The sequence below is a fragment of the Meles meles genome, chromosome 17 (assembly GCF_922984935.1).
Source record: "Meles meles chromosome 17, mMelMel3.1 paternal haplotype, whole genome shotgun sequence".
Taxonomy (NCBI): domain Eukaryota; kingdom Metazoa; phylum Chordata; class Mammalia; order Carnivora; family Mustelidae; genus Meles; species Meles meles.
In genome coordinates, this window is record NC_060082.1 from 51,562,816 (window position 1) to 51,578,945 (window position 16,130).

Consider the following 16,130-nt stretch of genomic DNA (forward strand, 5'->3'; position numbering starts at 1 on the left):
CTGGGATAAAAACTGAGTAAAACCTCCTTGGAGAAAAGAGTAGGTAAGAGTAACAGATTCCTAAAATGTTAGTGCTGAGAAAGACCTCAGAGATCACCCAATTCAATGCTTTCACTTTAGGGCTGACAACCTGAATCTCTGGGACAATCAGAGGTTTGTGGAAGCCACACTGAGCAGCTCTGGGCCATCTCCTGCTCCTTCAGATGTTCCCTACACTGTCCAAGTGACAGGGCACCTCAGAGGTCCTAGAGACCACCACCAAATATTCACACTATAAGTCAAAGAGCTGAACATATAACTGGGTACAAAACCTCGCTGAAGGCTCTATGGTGGTCCCTGGGGCCAAGGCTGAAGGAAATTTTATGGGCAAAGCTTAAGGTGGAGAAAATTCCAACTTGTTTTTCCTGCAAACCAAGCTAAAACCACTGCTATCGTTTACTTGCTGAAGAATGACTTCATCCTGCTGGTGGGATTTTTCCCATAGCCTCACTGGGTGACTCCAGAGCCACAGTGGTCCCCAGACCCGGGGTGGGATGGACAGTGAGGTTCAAAGGGGACAGGGACTGTGTTCTCACTGTGAACCACAGCTGAGTCCACCAAGGGGCCCACGTCTGGGATGGCGACGGTGACGCTGGTGCTGTCGGTGTTGGCCTTGTCTGTGTTGGCCGTGGTGCAGGAGAGGTCAGGCTCACTCTGGCTGATGGCCCGGCCTATGTCCAGCTGCACGTCGCCCAGCAGGGCTTGCTCGCTGCTGCCCTCCGCCTCCTGCTCCGTCAGCACCATGTCCTTCCCCATTTCCAGCTCCGGCTGGGGCCGGACCAGAGGTGTGTTGGCCTCATCGAGGGCTCCTGCCAGCCCGGAGCCTCTGGGCACCATGAGACTGTTGGTCCTGGAGGGACAGAGGAGTAGACTGCTGGTGCTCAGATAGGAAGAAGCTGTTCTCAAGTGCTGGGCGAGCCAGGTAAGAGGGGAAGGTGAGGGAAGCCCAAGGAGCCCTGCTGGAGAGCATGGCATCTGCTGCCTCCCACCCCGACCCACCCAGGCAGGGGGCAGCTAAGACCCCCAGGCAGTGTTCAGGCCTTCTTCTGGTCCACCCACCTGTGACCTGCTCCCAACAGGAGATGCCCTAGAAGAACAGAAGCTGGTTTTCAAGGGTACAGAGTCCATCACCTATCATAGCCACGCACACCTTACGAAGGGGGCGTTAGCATCCTCTCCATTTCATAAAAGGGAAAACCGAGGGTCAGATAGGATTGTCCTGGAGAATCCTTCACACCAGCAGGGCCAGATGCCTCCGGGGCACTCCTGTGACCACCCTACCTCCTTAAGTCTCGGCCCCTCTCCTCTTCCTGGATTATGGGTTCCTTGCCCGTGTGGCTGCCCCTGGACTCGCGGTCCTTCTCCCCGTCGGTGGGCACCCCTTCATCCAGACTCCGCTCCTGGCTGGCCGACCGGCTCCGAGAGGTGGAGGAGAGCTCCTTGCCTTCTGTCCTGACGCGACGGTGCCGGCTGCGCCGCTGGCTCTGCCTGTGCCTGGCGCGGTCCTCGAAGGTCACCACGGTCTCCCCTCCCCCAGCCTCCTGCTGGGTCGGGTCACAGTGGCCATGACAGGGCCGGGCCAGCCACGGTGGCTCCCGTTTGCCCAGGGACAGGGGGCTCCTCTGGTTGTCCAGGGCACTCGACAGGTCCCCTCCATCCCCCTTGAGGGACCCCCCGCGGCTGATGCGCTCCTCCTCACACTTTTCCAGGCCCAAGCCCAGACCCTCGATAGGTCTGGGTCTCCGGTAGAGGCTGGGGTGTGCGTTCAGTGGGTTGAGGGGGCTCAGCGGGTTAAGGGGGTTGAGGGGGTTCATTGGTGGGGCCTCCTCTTTATTGAGGGCCTCCTGGCTGGACATCTGCATGTGCCTTCGCAGCTGGCTGGTGCGCTGCTCCCACACCGACATGTGGTGCCGGCGCCTCCGCTCCCTCCTGCCAAAGGGAAAAGGGCGAGGACCCGGGTCAGAGCCGGACAGCCAGAGGACAGGCAGGGAGCCACTGGGGTGCAGACCCGCCCTCAGCGGCCACGGCAAAGGGGCGGGACACATGGGGGGGCAGCAAACGGGAGAGCCCCGCACCTGCAGACAGGAAGCACAGAGAGAGGCAAGGAGCAGAGTGGGCCACGCCCGAGGAGGCGGTTGGAGCAGCACCTCCTAGCGTGCGGGGCTTCCCACTGTCCTCCCTGCTCCGCAGCTGCGGGGGTGGGCGGGCGCGAGCCCTGGATGGACCCCCGCGGCCTGCAGGACAGTGGTACTAAGGCTCACCCGGTCTGCACTCCCCTGCTCTCCTTTGCCCTCAGGACATCTAACTACACCCACCCTGTGCTCCGCACTGGCCCTTAATGCCGGGCCAGAGACCTTTGTTCCCCCTGCTGTCCCTGTCCTCTGCCCCTCAGATGACAGCCGGGAGTGGGGGGGACACAGGCTGAGAAGCACAGCGGTGGGATCCTCTGAGAGGACAGCTGACGATGGTGACTAGCGGACCCGGGCTGGCATCCCCCTCAGAGAACAGGCGTGCCGTGGCTCTCTTCCACGGCGGCTAATGGAAACCACGGGACCGCGTGTGCCGAGAGCGCCGGCGGCTGCCTCTCAAGCCCCCTGCCGCACGCCTCCGCTCGGCAGCCTGGGCGAGCCCGCACGCGGCCGCGGGCCCGCGCACGGTGACGCGCACGGGGCTGAGCAGCGGGCGGGAGGCTCGTCACTACTTCCGCTCACACGTGCCCCCACGCGGGTCCACGGGCGGGGCCCGCACGCCCACACGGAGGAAGCGCGCCGCCGCGTGCCCGCTCGCAGGCCACATGGAGAAGGGCACGACACACGGGGTCACGTACCGTAGACACACACTGAACTGAGCACAAGTGGAGAGGTGCGGAGGACAGTGTCCACGGAACACACGCACACACCACGGCACACGCTGACATGCACACCCGGCGCCACTGTGTCCGCGGTGGGGGCGGAGACACGGCGCCCCCACACACACACAGAACCGCTCACAGACACGCAGACCGGTACACACATACAGGTGGCTGCTGCGTGGCTCCCACATCGACATGTGGTGTCTTCGCCTTCTGTCTCTTCTGGGAAAGAAAAACGAACAGGTTCAGTTCACCCCCACCTCTCAGAACCACAAGCCCCACAGCCACCAGCCAGTTTCCAGGGAGAGGCACCGGGTCCTCTAGGTGCCCACACGTTCTCCACATGCCTGCTGCCCTCGGGAGGCTCCCAACCTTCAACTTGCCCTGGGAGTGACCTTTGCTGCCTCACTGTGTGCAGACACGCGGATCGGGTGTGGGAAGCGCACATGCAGACACACAGGGTGTCTCATCTCATGGGGGACACGGCTTCAGGTGCTCCGTCTTCATGCCCCACAGGCCCCCACACTTGCCCCGAACTGCCCTTACGAGATCTATTCTGGAAATCCTACAAACTTGCATGAGAGTGGTATTTCCCCCAGTCACGTCTAGGATTCACACATGGGTGTGACTCCCCAGCTCCTCAGTCCAGGCACTGTAACTCGTGCAGGAACAGGGCCTCGCCATGCAGGCCATCAGCGCCATGGCGCAGCCCACAGCCACAGGCAGGGTCCCCGCGCTGTGGGCTGCTGGCCATGTACTTCAGGATACGTGCGACACCCTTGCAACTGTGCAACACGGTGAATCCAGCCAGAGGTCTTCCAGACTCCATCTGGTCAGCCAGGGAAAGCACAGTGTCAGCCTTCTCAGCCATGCGCAGGGGGGGAGGAATCTTTCTCCAGACACACACACATGCTGTGTCCTTCCCTTTCCAAGGTCCAGAGAAGGCCAGATCGGCAGGGTGTGGGCATCACCCACAAAGGCAAACGGGACTCCTAGAAATGAAGCTCTCGGCGTCATGTCCATGCTCCGGTCGAGGACGACACCCGTGGAGCGAGCCTGCCCCCAATGTGAGCTGACAGACCCAGCCTGGCCCATTGGGCCCTACTTCAACCTGGGAGATGCTTGGCAACTGCTGCTCCCTCCCTGACCAACGGAGAATGTGCTAGGCCGAGCAGCACTGCTCAACTGCCATGTCCCACAGCCGCACAGAAGCCTGAGACACGGGTGGGCTGAGGGAGGAGAGGTAGCTCGTGGGAGCCTCACTTGGCATCTGGAAGAGGCACAATGTGTACGAGCATCCACGGGGTGGGTGCAGACATCCCTGTGGAGAGGCCTGCAAGCGCCCCAACTGTGTGCAGCCCTCAGCAGAGGCAGCTGCCGTGCGAGGAGGCCCACGTGGGGTGCTGGTGCCAAGCCTGGATAGCACATAGAACTAGAAGGACCCACTCTAGCCAGGCAGCATGCACACCCACTAGGGAAAGCAGATGCTACCATCTATTTGCAAATTCTCTAATACTCAAATCTCCAGAAGCACATGTGTCAAGAGTTTAAGTACATGAAGAATTCTTTCTCATGAACGCACACATGTACACACACACACGCACACACACCCAGGCCAGGCAAAGAGAGACCCAACTTTTAATTCCCATACAGACCAGATACACACTTCAAACTCCACTTCTCCACTCACACATATACATATCCCAATTCACAGGCCATCATTAACACACCTTCACTCCTAAAATCACACAGAGAAGCACCGACTTCGCTCCAACTCATGCATATGTGACCTCACATACACCTGACATTAACCTTGTGGATCAGGAAGGGCAGCGGCATCCTTCCCATTTCAAAGATGGGGCGACAGAGCTTCTAGGATCCTAAGTGGCTCTCTGTCCAAGGACACTGAGCATGGGAGTGACAGAACCAGCCCTCAGACCTCCTGACTTGTGACAACACTCTTTTCAGGTTTCTCTATGGACACCCACCTCCTCGGTTGTCTGGTAGTCCAGAAATCAGGGGTCCTGCCTGCGCTCCGGAGCAGCACCCACCCACCCTGACATCGCTCCTGCCAGCAGCACCCACTCTGTGACCAGAGCTAGATTTCTGCTCATCTTGGATGGTTGTAGCACCTTCTTCCACCTCACCGTGCCCAGACACGCACACAGCTCACTGCCCACAGCCCTGTGTCTACCAGCATTTCATTCATTCTTTCATTCCACAAATAGTGAGTTTCTACTCTGGGCCAAGCATCTTCCCAACTCACGTCTCCAAACCCACTCTTCCCCTGTTTCTTCATCTCAGTAAATAGAACCACCCACTCCTAAGTGACAGCCAGCCCTCCCCATCGGCGTGTTTGCATACCTGTGTGTGTGTATTTTTAACCCAAACTCATGAGTGCAGGGAAGGTGGGGAAGGAACCACTCAAGGTCCAGAGATTATTCCAGAGGGAAGGAGTGGCTTTGCCTTTCTCCATTAATCATTAACAAAGTTTGAGGGCCGATTTTTTTTTTTTTCTCACTCACAGAGAAGGGGCTTGGAGGCCAGGCCTTCAGTTTGGAAAGGTGAGGACAAGATGACGACCATCCAGGGGAAGGAGGGCCCCACATATAACTCTAGGATGATTCTAAAGGGCGAGGCAGAGGACAGTCAGAGCCCTTTCCATGAGCACTTGACGAAGAAAGGCTTCTCCCCAACCAGATTCAAGTAGTAGATGACAGGTAGTATCCGGGTAGAGTTGCACCTCCCAGGGGCCTCAAAGCCTCCCCATCCATTCCCAGGGCCACCCACCCAGACCTCACAGAGGCTCAGAAGCCACAGACGGGATTCTCAGCTCCTCCTCCAACACCTTCCTCCCGCTCTGCACCAGGCCCACGCCTTGCTAGTTCTGCCAGCAACTTCAGGTCCAGGCTAAATCCTTTAAGTCTACGCTCGTTGCTCCACTATCATTGGCCATTCTCTCCCTAACCCACTCCAGCTGGATTCTGTTCCCACTGGGTCACTGAAACTGAAGGTTGCTAACAACATTCATTTTGCCAAACCCAACGGCCCCTTTTCTGTCCTCAGCTTATGTGATCTCTCGATGGTATTTAGCTGCACTGTCCACTTGCGCCTTCCTAAAGAGTTCTCTTCTCTAGGTCCCCAGGATAGGACACTTCCCTATTCCTAATTGTTCCCGGTCTCCTCTGCTGGTTTCTCCTCTACCAGACCTCGAGGCACAGTAGAGCTCTGGGCCTCTGTCCTGAACAACTCTGTCTCCATGACAGTTCTCCACCAGCTCACCCATGCTGAGATCTTAACACTATCCAAATACAAATGGCTCCCCCCAAATCCTCATTTCCAACGCGGACTTCTCTTTTGAGCTTCGCACTCATGTAACCAATGGCCTATTCAGCATCTTCACTTAGATGTTCTCTAAGCATCTCAGATTTATTGTGGCCAAAATGAACCTTGGATTTCCAGTGTTCTCCAGACTCTCAGTAAGTACCAGCACCATCTACCTAGTTGCTTAGGCATCAAACCTTAAAACATGAGAGAAATATTTCTGTTTTCTTCTTATCCCCACCTCCATCACACTTAACCCATCACCTCTTCCTGTTGGTCCTCCCTCCAAAGCACAGACTGAATGGGATTATGTCTCATCTCCTCCATTGCTATGGTTTCAACCACCCCTACTGTCACTTACTTTACTCTTATAGCCAACCCTCTACCTCCCTGCCTCCATATAACCCATTCTTCATAGAGCAGAGTGGCCTCTTAAAGCATATGTTGTGGGGGGCACCTGGGTGGCTCAGTCGATTAAGTGTCTGCCTTGGGCTCAAGTCACGATCTCAGGGTCTTAGAATCAGGCCCCACATCCAGTTCCCTGCTGAGCACGAAGTCTGCTTCTCCCTCTCCTTCTGCCCCTCCCCCTGCTCATGCTCTCTCTCAAATAAATAAAATACATTTTTAAAAAAGAGCAGGTCATATAGTATCCATCCTTCTGCCTTAGACCCTCCATGGCTGCAATTAGAAAAAAAGCTAAGACCCTTTAGTTGGGCCTCCAGGATCTTCCTGGCCGTGTCTCCTTCTATTTCTCCTCGCTCCCTGCCCACCAGCCACCCTACACCCTCGCTGGAGAAAGCTCTTCCTTTCTGATGTCACATGACCGCCTTCTCCACGTACAGATCTGTTTGCATTTCACCTCTTCAAAGAATCCCTCCCAGGCTGCCTGTAAGTATTCCACCCAATTCTTATTCCTCTGCATTACCTTGTTCTATGTGCCTTAGCGCAGTGATCACCACCTAAAGTCATTTACACGTGTCTATTATCTATCTCTCTCACTAAAATAAAACTCCATGAGAAGACGCTATCTTTTTCACTGCTGTATCCTTAGGACATTTCCCAGCACGGAGGAGGCATCCTCTGATAATATACCATTTTGAGCTGATGAATTGGTTGTTAGCACAGGAGCCCAGGGGTCAGTTAAGTGGGGACAGCCAACTCACTCGATAGAAGGCATGTTGGGTGCAGACATCGGGCTGACCTCCTTGGCCTTCTGCAATGCATGTTTCTGGTTGAAAGCCTCCTCTTCTTCTTGCTCATCCTAGACACAAAGCAGAGATGGCTTTGCCCGGGATCCCCATGAAGGAGGATAGCTCCCCTGGCTCTCCCTACAAGTTCGGGAGACGAGGTGAGATGAGGAAGGCAGGAAAGGGCCTTAAACAAGGCAGGAGGAGGGTGGGTTGGCTCAGAGACCTCAGGTGGCCAGATGCCAGGCACCTTGGGAGACAGAAGCCTCCACAGCCTGGCATGGCCGGTAGTTCTGGTCTCCAGCCTGCCCCATAGGCTTCCCCACAGTTTCTCAGGAAAGCTGTAGGATTCCACCCTAGGCTATAGCCCCTAGTGGAGCGCATGGGAGTGGAGGTCAGAAAATGGATGTTGTTCAGATGTTCCGCAGTGCCTGCAAGGAATGGAACAGGGCCCTTCCAGCCGGACCCGTTCAGAGTACATTGTTAAGGCTGTGCCTCTACTCATGCCCTTTCTCCTGCCCAGCTAAGTGGCCTCACCCCAGGTGATCAGGCAAGGACCTCATCCCCTCACCTACATTTCTGGTGTAAGTGTCCCCTTTTTGTATTGACACTAGGGAAAGCCAGTTCAGGTGAAATGACTAGAACTACTAAGAACATACATCTTCTCAGCCTGCTCTGGTCTCCCACGTAGAGTATTTTACTGGATCCTAACAGTGATCCTGTGAAGTAGGCAAAGCAGCTACGGCGTTTCCGTGCTTTAGATGAAATGCTCAATGGCACAAGAAAACGACGAGATCTGCAGAGAATGCTTACCTTGGTCAGCTCTTGGGCATTGGCCAGATTGTCCACAGCAATGGCCAAGAACACATTCAGCAGTGTGTCTGGGGTGATGGGTTAAGGATAGGCAAGTAAGAAAACCAAAAGGCTTCAGCAAGGCTGAGAGGGTTTCCTCAAGGTCTTTGCTGTCTGAGATCCAGCAGAAAAAGAAGCTACCCCATGGATCAGTTAGGCTGAGGTTATGCAGCCCTCTCTGAAGGAGAGTATCTCTTCTTCCTTCCACAGATCTTCTCTTTGTCTAGGACGCAGAGATAGCTGAATCCAACCACTCGGGGGCCAAGTTGGAGTAAGGGGGCCTTTGGACACGTCTGGTCTCCACTCATAGCAATATTGAATCATGGCACAATGTGACGGTAGGGAGCTCAATGCTGGAGCTTACCTCTCCTTTCTGGGAGGCAAGAATTGAAGCCCACCCAGACCAAGATCCTACTCTACTCTTAAAGGTGAAAAGATGTAAGATTCCACAGACCCATCACTGACTGGCTCTCAATAATGGAATGCTAACTTCTCTCATTCTTATCTTAGGAGGCTTCCATATTTCATTCAACAAAAATGTTACGGAGCACACAAAATCATTATGGAACCCATTTCCATTCCAAGCTCTAGCCATTGAAGTCCCAATTTTCCGACTGTCTTTGAGGTCCCGGTGTTGTGGAATATAGAGTCAAAGTCCAGGTCTGACTACCCTCAGAGGAACGGAAATCAAGGTACCATTGTCACAAACTGGGCTTCCTTTTCTGTGACCCACTGCATAACTTTCCTCCTATGGGTGTCTCATGTTTGGTTCACAGTCTGCTCTGGCCCCTAGAAATTTTGGGGGCAGAGAAGTTAAAGGAGTAGCTTGTCTCCACGAGAATATGGGAGAAGCAGAAGTACAGCTACATCACATGGCTCTCCCTTCTTACCCCACCAATGCCATTTCAAGGGAAGTCCCATCTCCTGCAAACATCTAGTGATTGTGTAGAAGTCTGCAGTACATAAGGGGCATCCAAATAAATGATCTCACTTACTATTCACAACTAATAAAGGAATCGATGCTGTTATCCTCCTTACAGAGTTGAAAACTAAAAGCTCCAGCAGATTAAGGGACTTTCCCAAGGCCACAAAGCTGGTAAACAGAATTGCTGAGTTTAAAACCTAAATCTTCCTAGTCTAGATCCTATGACCAGGTATGGGTTTGGGTATTAAATGGACTTGATTTCCAATCTCCCCTTACAATTTAATAATTGTTTGACTTTGTAACTTACTTCTTCTAAGTCATGGGTCAGATGAACTAGTTCCTATAAAACATTTAGTACAGGCTCTCGTGAATATCCCAAATACAATAAATGTTAGCTATGCTAAATAGCATCAGCATTAATCACAACACTGATACTTCTGAGATCTTACTATGTGCAGGTCCTATTCTATATTAACATGTAATTAAGTTATTAGTATTACAATGTGGCCACTATTGCGGCCTAACAGTTATCTTTGTCACCTCTTATTTTCCCCAGATGATAGTATTTCCAACTACTCAGTATAAGAGCCTCACATGTTATTATTAGTGTATGCTGAAGATTTGGATAATACTTTATCTCCTTTGTCTACATTTGTCTTCTTTACCCAACTAGTATATAATCTCCTTAAGATCAGAATCCTTGGGGTGGCTGGGTGGCTCAGTGGGTTAAGCCTCTGCCTTCAGCTCAGGTCATGATCTCAGGGTCCTGGGATCGAGCCCCCACATCGGGCTCTCTGCTCAGTAGGGAGTCTGCTTCCGCCTCTCTCTGCTTGCTGCTCTGCCTACTTGTGATCTCTCTCTGTCAAATAAATAAATAAAATCTAAAAAAAAAAAAAAGATCAGAATCCTTGTTTCTCTTAGTATACCAAGTAATATCCTGAATCCCCTCCCCCCAAAATCCCTGAATCCCCACCCCCCCCAAAAAAAAATCCCCACCCACCTATACCACCACCACCACAACCAACCTCCTCAATGCTGGTCCAGGCAGGAAGGCAGCATGAAGAGGACTATCTTAAAAAGGATACAGTTTCCAAACAAGGTGAGCACAATGAAATAGATAGCTGACCACATGCCTGAGCTGACCCCACCCTGTGAGCGGATCCCATTGTACATCACCTCATTCCAGTCCTCCCCTGTTAGGATCTATGTAAAGCAAACAACAGGCAAGTCAGAGATTTGGGTTGGTTGAGAAATGGGGCCAATGTAAAAAGGAAAATGCTGGCCCCTTGCTTGGCCATTCTGCCAGGGAGAAAAATAAAGTCACTTCCATGAATAATTCCAAACTTTCTTCTGATAAGGAAGATAATTTTAGATGTTGAAAATGGAAAGAGAGCATCACAAGGAAAGATTCTATTCTGAGTCTGACTACAGAGTCCCTCCACTTCCAGCTTTGCCAGCTCTATGGGAACTACACAGATCAAGTGGTCTGGTCACTACCAGCCCATCCAAGAGGAGCTAAGATAAAGTCCTTGGGACAGCAGCATTATTAGAAAGAGCCTCATGGGCTCCAGTTCCAGAAACCTGGGTTCTGGTTTAGCCTCAGAGTCTAGATAAACAGTGTTTTCTTTAGCTCTCCGCATTGTTGATTTTTTAGCTTTCCTCCATGATTTAAAAACATATTTTTTTGTGGGGTGGGGGGGTGAGGTGGGTTGAAAAAATAATTCATTAAATGGACATATGGGTCAGAAGATGCTTCCAATTTCAGAAAACCGTAAATGTGATATGACAGTTTTACTTCTTCCTTACCAATCTGGATGATTTTTATTTCTTTTTCTTGTTTGATTGCTGTGGCTAGGACTTCCAGCACTATGCAGAGTAAAGTGGTGCAAGTATACATCCTTGTCTTGTTCCTAGTCTTAGAGAAAAAGCCTTCAGCTTTTCACCACTGAGTATGATCTGGCTGTGAGTTTGTCACACATGGCCTTTGTTATGTTGAGGTAGGTTCCTTTCATACCCACTTCACTGAGAATTTTATCATGAATGAAAGTTAAATTTTATTAAATTTTTTTTCTGCATCTATTCAAATAATCTATGATTTTTATCCTTTATTCTGGTAATGTGGTAGATCACATTGATTAATTTGTGCATGCTGAACCATCCTTGCATTCCTGGAATAAAGTCCACTTGATGGTGGTCATAAATATTGTAAGTTACCGAATGTCTTTGCCTTAATATCTCTTGTAAACTCATAAGTATAGGAAAAAGGCCAATAATGTAACCATGATAGAGCTTTTCCATTATTGGTAAGAATGTAGCTACACAAATTCTAGGAATTATTGTGATGATAATTACTCAACAAGAGTCCCAGTTGCCTGGGACGAGCCTGGGGTATTAAAGTAGGATTCTCCTAACATATTTTGTGGTGTGAGCTCCAAAAGATCCTACCTAATATTTTTAACTTCCAGTTGGCCCCATACCTGGAATACGGTCATGATGGCTGCAGGGAAGGTGTCAAAGTTTGCCGAAGGAGTCCCATCATTAAAGTTAAACCTGAAAAGGAAGTTCAGAGAGAAGAATAAAATGAAAATCTCACATACCAAGTTTTCTCTTCCCCCTTCATCACTTCTTTTACCCTTTCTCCATATCCTCTTCTTCCTTAATTTCTCCCCATTCCATGTAATTTATGAAGATGGTATTATTAGTGACTATTACTGGTGGGCTGTGCGCCTTGAAGGGTATGGATTATGAGAAGGGGTTTGGAGTGATCTTGAGTTATAAAGCCCTACACTGTACATTTTATTTTAGGGACAGCTCCAAAGAGAGGGGTCTCCAGATCCAGAACCCTGTACAGTGTAAAAAGATTAGAAGCAGAGACATTGGCTTTACACACACACACACACACACACACACACACACACACACGCACACAGTGGTTGATGTGGGCCAAAGCAAACAGAATGATGGCATGGTGACCAAATTAGAAGCCCGCCTGCTCACAGGCTGAAGACTGGATTTTGAGGCTCCTTTGAATGGAAAGTTCATTGGTGCTTACCTGCCTCCAAACAGCTGCATTCCTAGGAGAGCAAAGACAACGATGAAGAGGAAGAGGAGGAAGAGCAAACTGATGATAGACTTCATAGAACTCATCAAGGAGACCACCAGATTTCGCAGAGATGCCCAATACCTACAAAACCCAAACATTACAGCAGTGAACCCTGAATTTAAAATTATCCCCAAGTCCAGCTGCCTGGTAGTCTATGAAACAGGCTGCATTTGTAAACTTGTGTGCAGGAGAGATGTCAGCAACAACGAGGCTCCCCTTGGGAGTGTGGCATGGGATCTGGCATCATAGGTATTTTTCTGGTCTGATTTTTGGAGGAAGCAGTGCTGAAGAACGGAGTAAGGGACGTGGTAGGTAAGGGGAACACGTGGCAAAGGAGAAAAGGGGATGGAAGGAAATACACTAAGGAAGAGAGTAGCATCCACTCTCACAGGTGGTTGGGAGGAGTCCAGATTCTGATCACTTACTTGGTTATTTTAAATATTCTTAGAAGCCGGAGAGCTCGCAAGACACTGATTCCAAAAGATGTACCAGGTCTGAAGATTGCCCAGACCACTTCAAAGATACTCCCCACTGTGACCTAAAGAGCCAAACCCAGCCACAGTGAGGAGGAGGAGGAGAAGAGAGGAGCCTTCTGGCATTCAGCAGTCAACACCTGTCACTGGGCTATGGTGAAAATAAAACTCTCCCCTCCCCACCCAGCACAACTCCAACAAAACCACCTATTTGTGAAGGCTGCCAAGGGAAAATGAGACTCTACTGCCTCCCTCCGCACTGCTCTCCATTCCCCTTCCTGACGTCACTCCTTCATGCTGGAGACTGGTTCACTGACTGCTGCTCTGTCCTTGGTGGAAACTACCAGAGCCAGTCACTGCTTCTGCACAAACCTGAGAGCCACAACTCTTCTTACATAATAACACCTTGAACAAACACACAAAAGAGTGGTACTCGAAGCAACAAAACAAATTTAAGTTAAAACAGGTCGCATTTCAATGTAAAAACCTCAGAGGAGGCCCACATTCTCTCACTGTCCTAGAATTTATTGCTACCAAGAATGGTTCAGTCACCCATATGTGAAGTATCTTTCAGTCACTCAGGTCCCACACACCCCAGTGTGACAGTCCTAGTTGGTGGCATAGAGATTCTGATTGCTGTAGGAAGGAGCAGTGTCAAATTAACAATTGGGTCTTTATATGTTCACTGAATGTCTACTATGTTCTGCACAATGCACTAGGAGAAGTGACAAAAATTAATCCTTGCTGCAATGCTGAAAAGTACATATATAGGGAATGGTCTTTCACTAGCTGCTGTGCCTGAAAATTGCCCATACCCAGAAGCATATGTTTCAAGTGAAAAATGCAGATTGGCAAGTGCTCAGAATCGTTAGCACCTAACTAAAGAACTGGCAGGAATAGAAATGGGTTTGGCAGAAAGAGAAGTGGTTCAGGAACCCAAAGTTTTGCAACCTTGTTCTGCTGCTAACTGGGTATATGAACGTGCACACGATGTTCTCTCTTCACTCATCTGCAAATGGGATCTGTGATGGAGGCTAGGAGTCCTGAGCGGAGTGGGAGGATGGGTATCTCAGAGCATCTTGAAGATGGTTAGATAGGCACACGCTGACGTATCAACATCATTTAGGAAGTGAACACTGGATGAAATGGTCTATGTGGGAACCTGCTAAGGGAGGAGTTGAGTGCGTGTGCGTGTGTGTGTGTGTGTGTGTGTGTGCATGCGCATGTTTGCATGAGGGTATATTGAGATAATTTTCCCAATTTTAAGCTGAACTAAAAAACAAAACAAAACAAGTATATAAGCTTCTCTTTTTTACTGAGTCACCTTCTGGAATCAGTTCCTTTGTTCTCTCTCAGGCTTCCCCCAAGTCAGCAAGTGGTTAAAAGCTTGCTATGGGCAGCTCTGTCGAATTCATTCAGCTCTACACTTAAGTGTACACAATGGTATGCATGTTATACTTCAACAAAAACATCAGAAATATAAGAGCTTTAAACAAGCAAACAAATAAATAAATCCTGGTATGGGAAGGATTTCCTCATTCCTGCCCTCCCTTTAGCTAACTTACTTGGTTCCCTTTTTAAATTCTGATTTCAGTGCTTCATGCTGAGCAGTGGAGCAAGCTGCTTATCTCAAACTGTGGCATATCCACGTGAAGCAGGAGGACAGGCGGGCTCGGGACCACTTACCCCAAAATCAAAGCAGTTGAATGAAGAGTGAAAATAAAGTCGAGGCCCCATGCCATACATCTTCAGGGACATCTCCAAGAGGAACAGTCCCAGAAACAAAAACTCTGCATAGTCTGAAAGCATCAAGAGCAGAAGCATTTGTTTCATAGATGCCTTGGGCTCCCACACCCCCCCCAGCCCAACCTCCTGAACCTTACAGAGGAGCCCTCGACACCAGCAGGACCCAAAGGCAAAGACATTCAGTGACCATGTCAGGTCAATGGCAGGAAAAACCTGATGATATCTGGATACACTCTGACCCGGGGGGCCCAGGCACACTCCACACATCACCTTTGCTCTCTCTCAATGGATGGGCTTGTCACTGGCCTTTAAATGGTATATGGCTCTCAGGAGAGAAAGAACGGGCTTTACCATGGCGCTGATGAAAGAGCCGGATCGCCCTACACACACCCACCTGTGACAGCATCCTGGAGTCCCACTCACACCAGTGGCAGCCCTGCCCAGAGCCAACCTAGAAGTTCCCATCTTGGTCTACTAGAAGTAACCACTGGCCTAAGAACTTTCTCCCCAGGACTTAGGCGACTAAAACTCTCTACACCATTTAGCCTCCTTACGATATTAAGTGAAGGCCTTTGAGAACCCAAGGCTAACCCCATTTTGTGGTCTTATCGGGAAAGATTGATCCAATTTGATCATGAATGACAAGGGGACCAGTGCTGGGATATCCCCACCCCTTGAGGCCACCAACTCTGCCCTCCCTGCCAAGAGTACTGCCGGGCCCAGCATGACGCCCGTCCACTCATGTTCACACCCGAATCTAGCCGCACCACGCTGGCCAGCACTCACTGGCCACTTACAGAGAAGATGCGTGAGCCACTGGGGCTGGTTGTGATGGACGATGGCCACACAGGCGGTGTTGAGAGCCACGAGGCTCAGAACGATCCAGTAGAACACCTGGGATTTAACCATGTGGCGGATAGAGATGCGCAGAAGCCTTTCTTTGTGCCGGAAATAGGAGGCCCCGTCCACCTTTGTACTTTTGATGCTGGCTCGGGCGAGAGGTGTGCCTAAGGGGAGAGAAGGAAGGAAGAAGAATGAGGCTACAGGACAGATTACCCTCCATGGCAAGGAGGCAGTCAAAGGGGGAGGTGGACAGCTTCAGTCCTGGGGGGCTAGGTGACCCCCCCATCACAGGCCCAGGGAATCCCCATGGGGTGAGCTACATAGCTTCTGTAGCAGAGATCCCTGCTTTTGCTCACTGGCCACTCTCAGTTCTAAGAAACTGAAAGGATCCCTGGGTACAACACCAGACATGAACCCAGTGTCCTGAATCCTAATAGGGTGCCATTTATGTTTTTAACAGACTGGGCTTCTCTCTGGCCTTTCCTTTTAAATATGCTTCAGGCACTTGAATCATTTTGCTGCATTTGTGATGATTTCTCCCCCTGGCAGTCGAGAGCAGCAACGGGTTCTGCACACCTCATCTGCTTTTAAGGATGAAGTGAAGGAAGAGGGAGAAATCTGCCATCCCTTTTCCTGGGAGGTTAAATCTGCCACTAGCCAGCATATCTAAGAGAACCTGGGACTGCAGAGGGACCATTTAAGAGCTGCCAGTACGAATTTGTTGAACTATCACATGGGAGTGGGTGGGTGCCACTGTGGTCAGGGAAATGATGGCAGGTCCTCAAAT

At 50.7% G+C, this 16,130-nt stretch overlaps 1 protein-coding gene across 7 annotated transcripts in view; it reads right to left on the bottom strand.

Annotated features, from left to right (window-relative positions):
- The window catches only part of CACNA1E (calcium voltage-gated channel subunit alpha1 E), a 501,197-nt gene that overhangs the window by 68,057 nt on the left and 417,010 nt on the right, over positions 1-16,130 (bottom strand). For 4 of the 7 annotated variants that reach the window (XM_045982496.1, XM_045982498.1, XM_045982495.1 and 1 more), the window contains exons 13-23: positions 15,298-15,507; positions 14,441-14,553; positions 12,707-12,819; positions 12,231-12,362; positions 11,656-11,728; positions 10,264-10,381; positions 8,215-8,282; positions 7,378-7,475; positions 3,056-3,112; positions 1,321-1,968; positions 576-889 (exon numbers count right to left, since the gene is read on the bottom strand). In XM_045982496.1, the coding sequence (XP_045838452.1) occupies positions 576-889; positions 1,321-1,968; positions 3,056-3,112; positions 7,378-7,475; positions 8,215-8,282; positions 10,264-10,381; positions 11,656-11,728; positions 12,231-12,362; positions 12,707-12,819; positions 14,441-14,553; positions 15,298-15,507 (1,944 nt within the window). The remainder of the gene's footprint in view (positions 1-575; positions 890-1,320; positions 1,969-3,055; positions 3,113-7,377; positions 7,476-8,214; positions 8,283-10,263; positions 10,382-11,655; positions 11,729-12,230; positions 12,363-12,706; positions 12,820-14,440; positions 14,554-15,297; positions 15,508-16,130) is intronic. The other 3 variants (XM_045982501.1, XM_045982499.1, XM_045982497.1) reach the window with 1 other exon arrangement.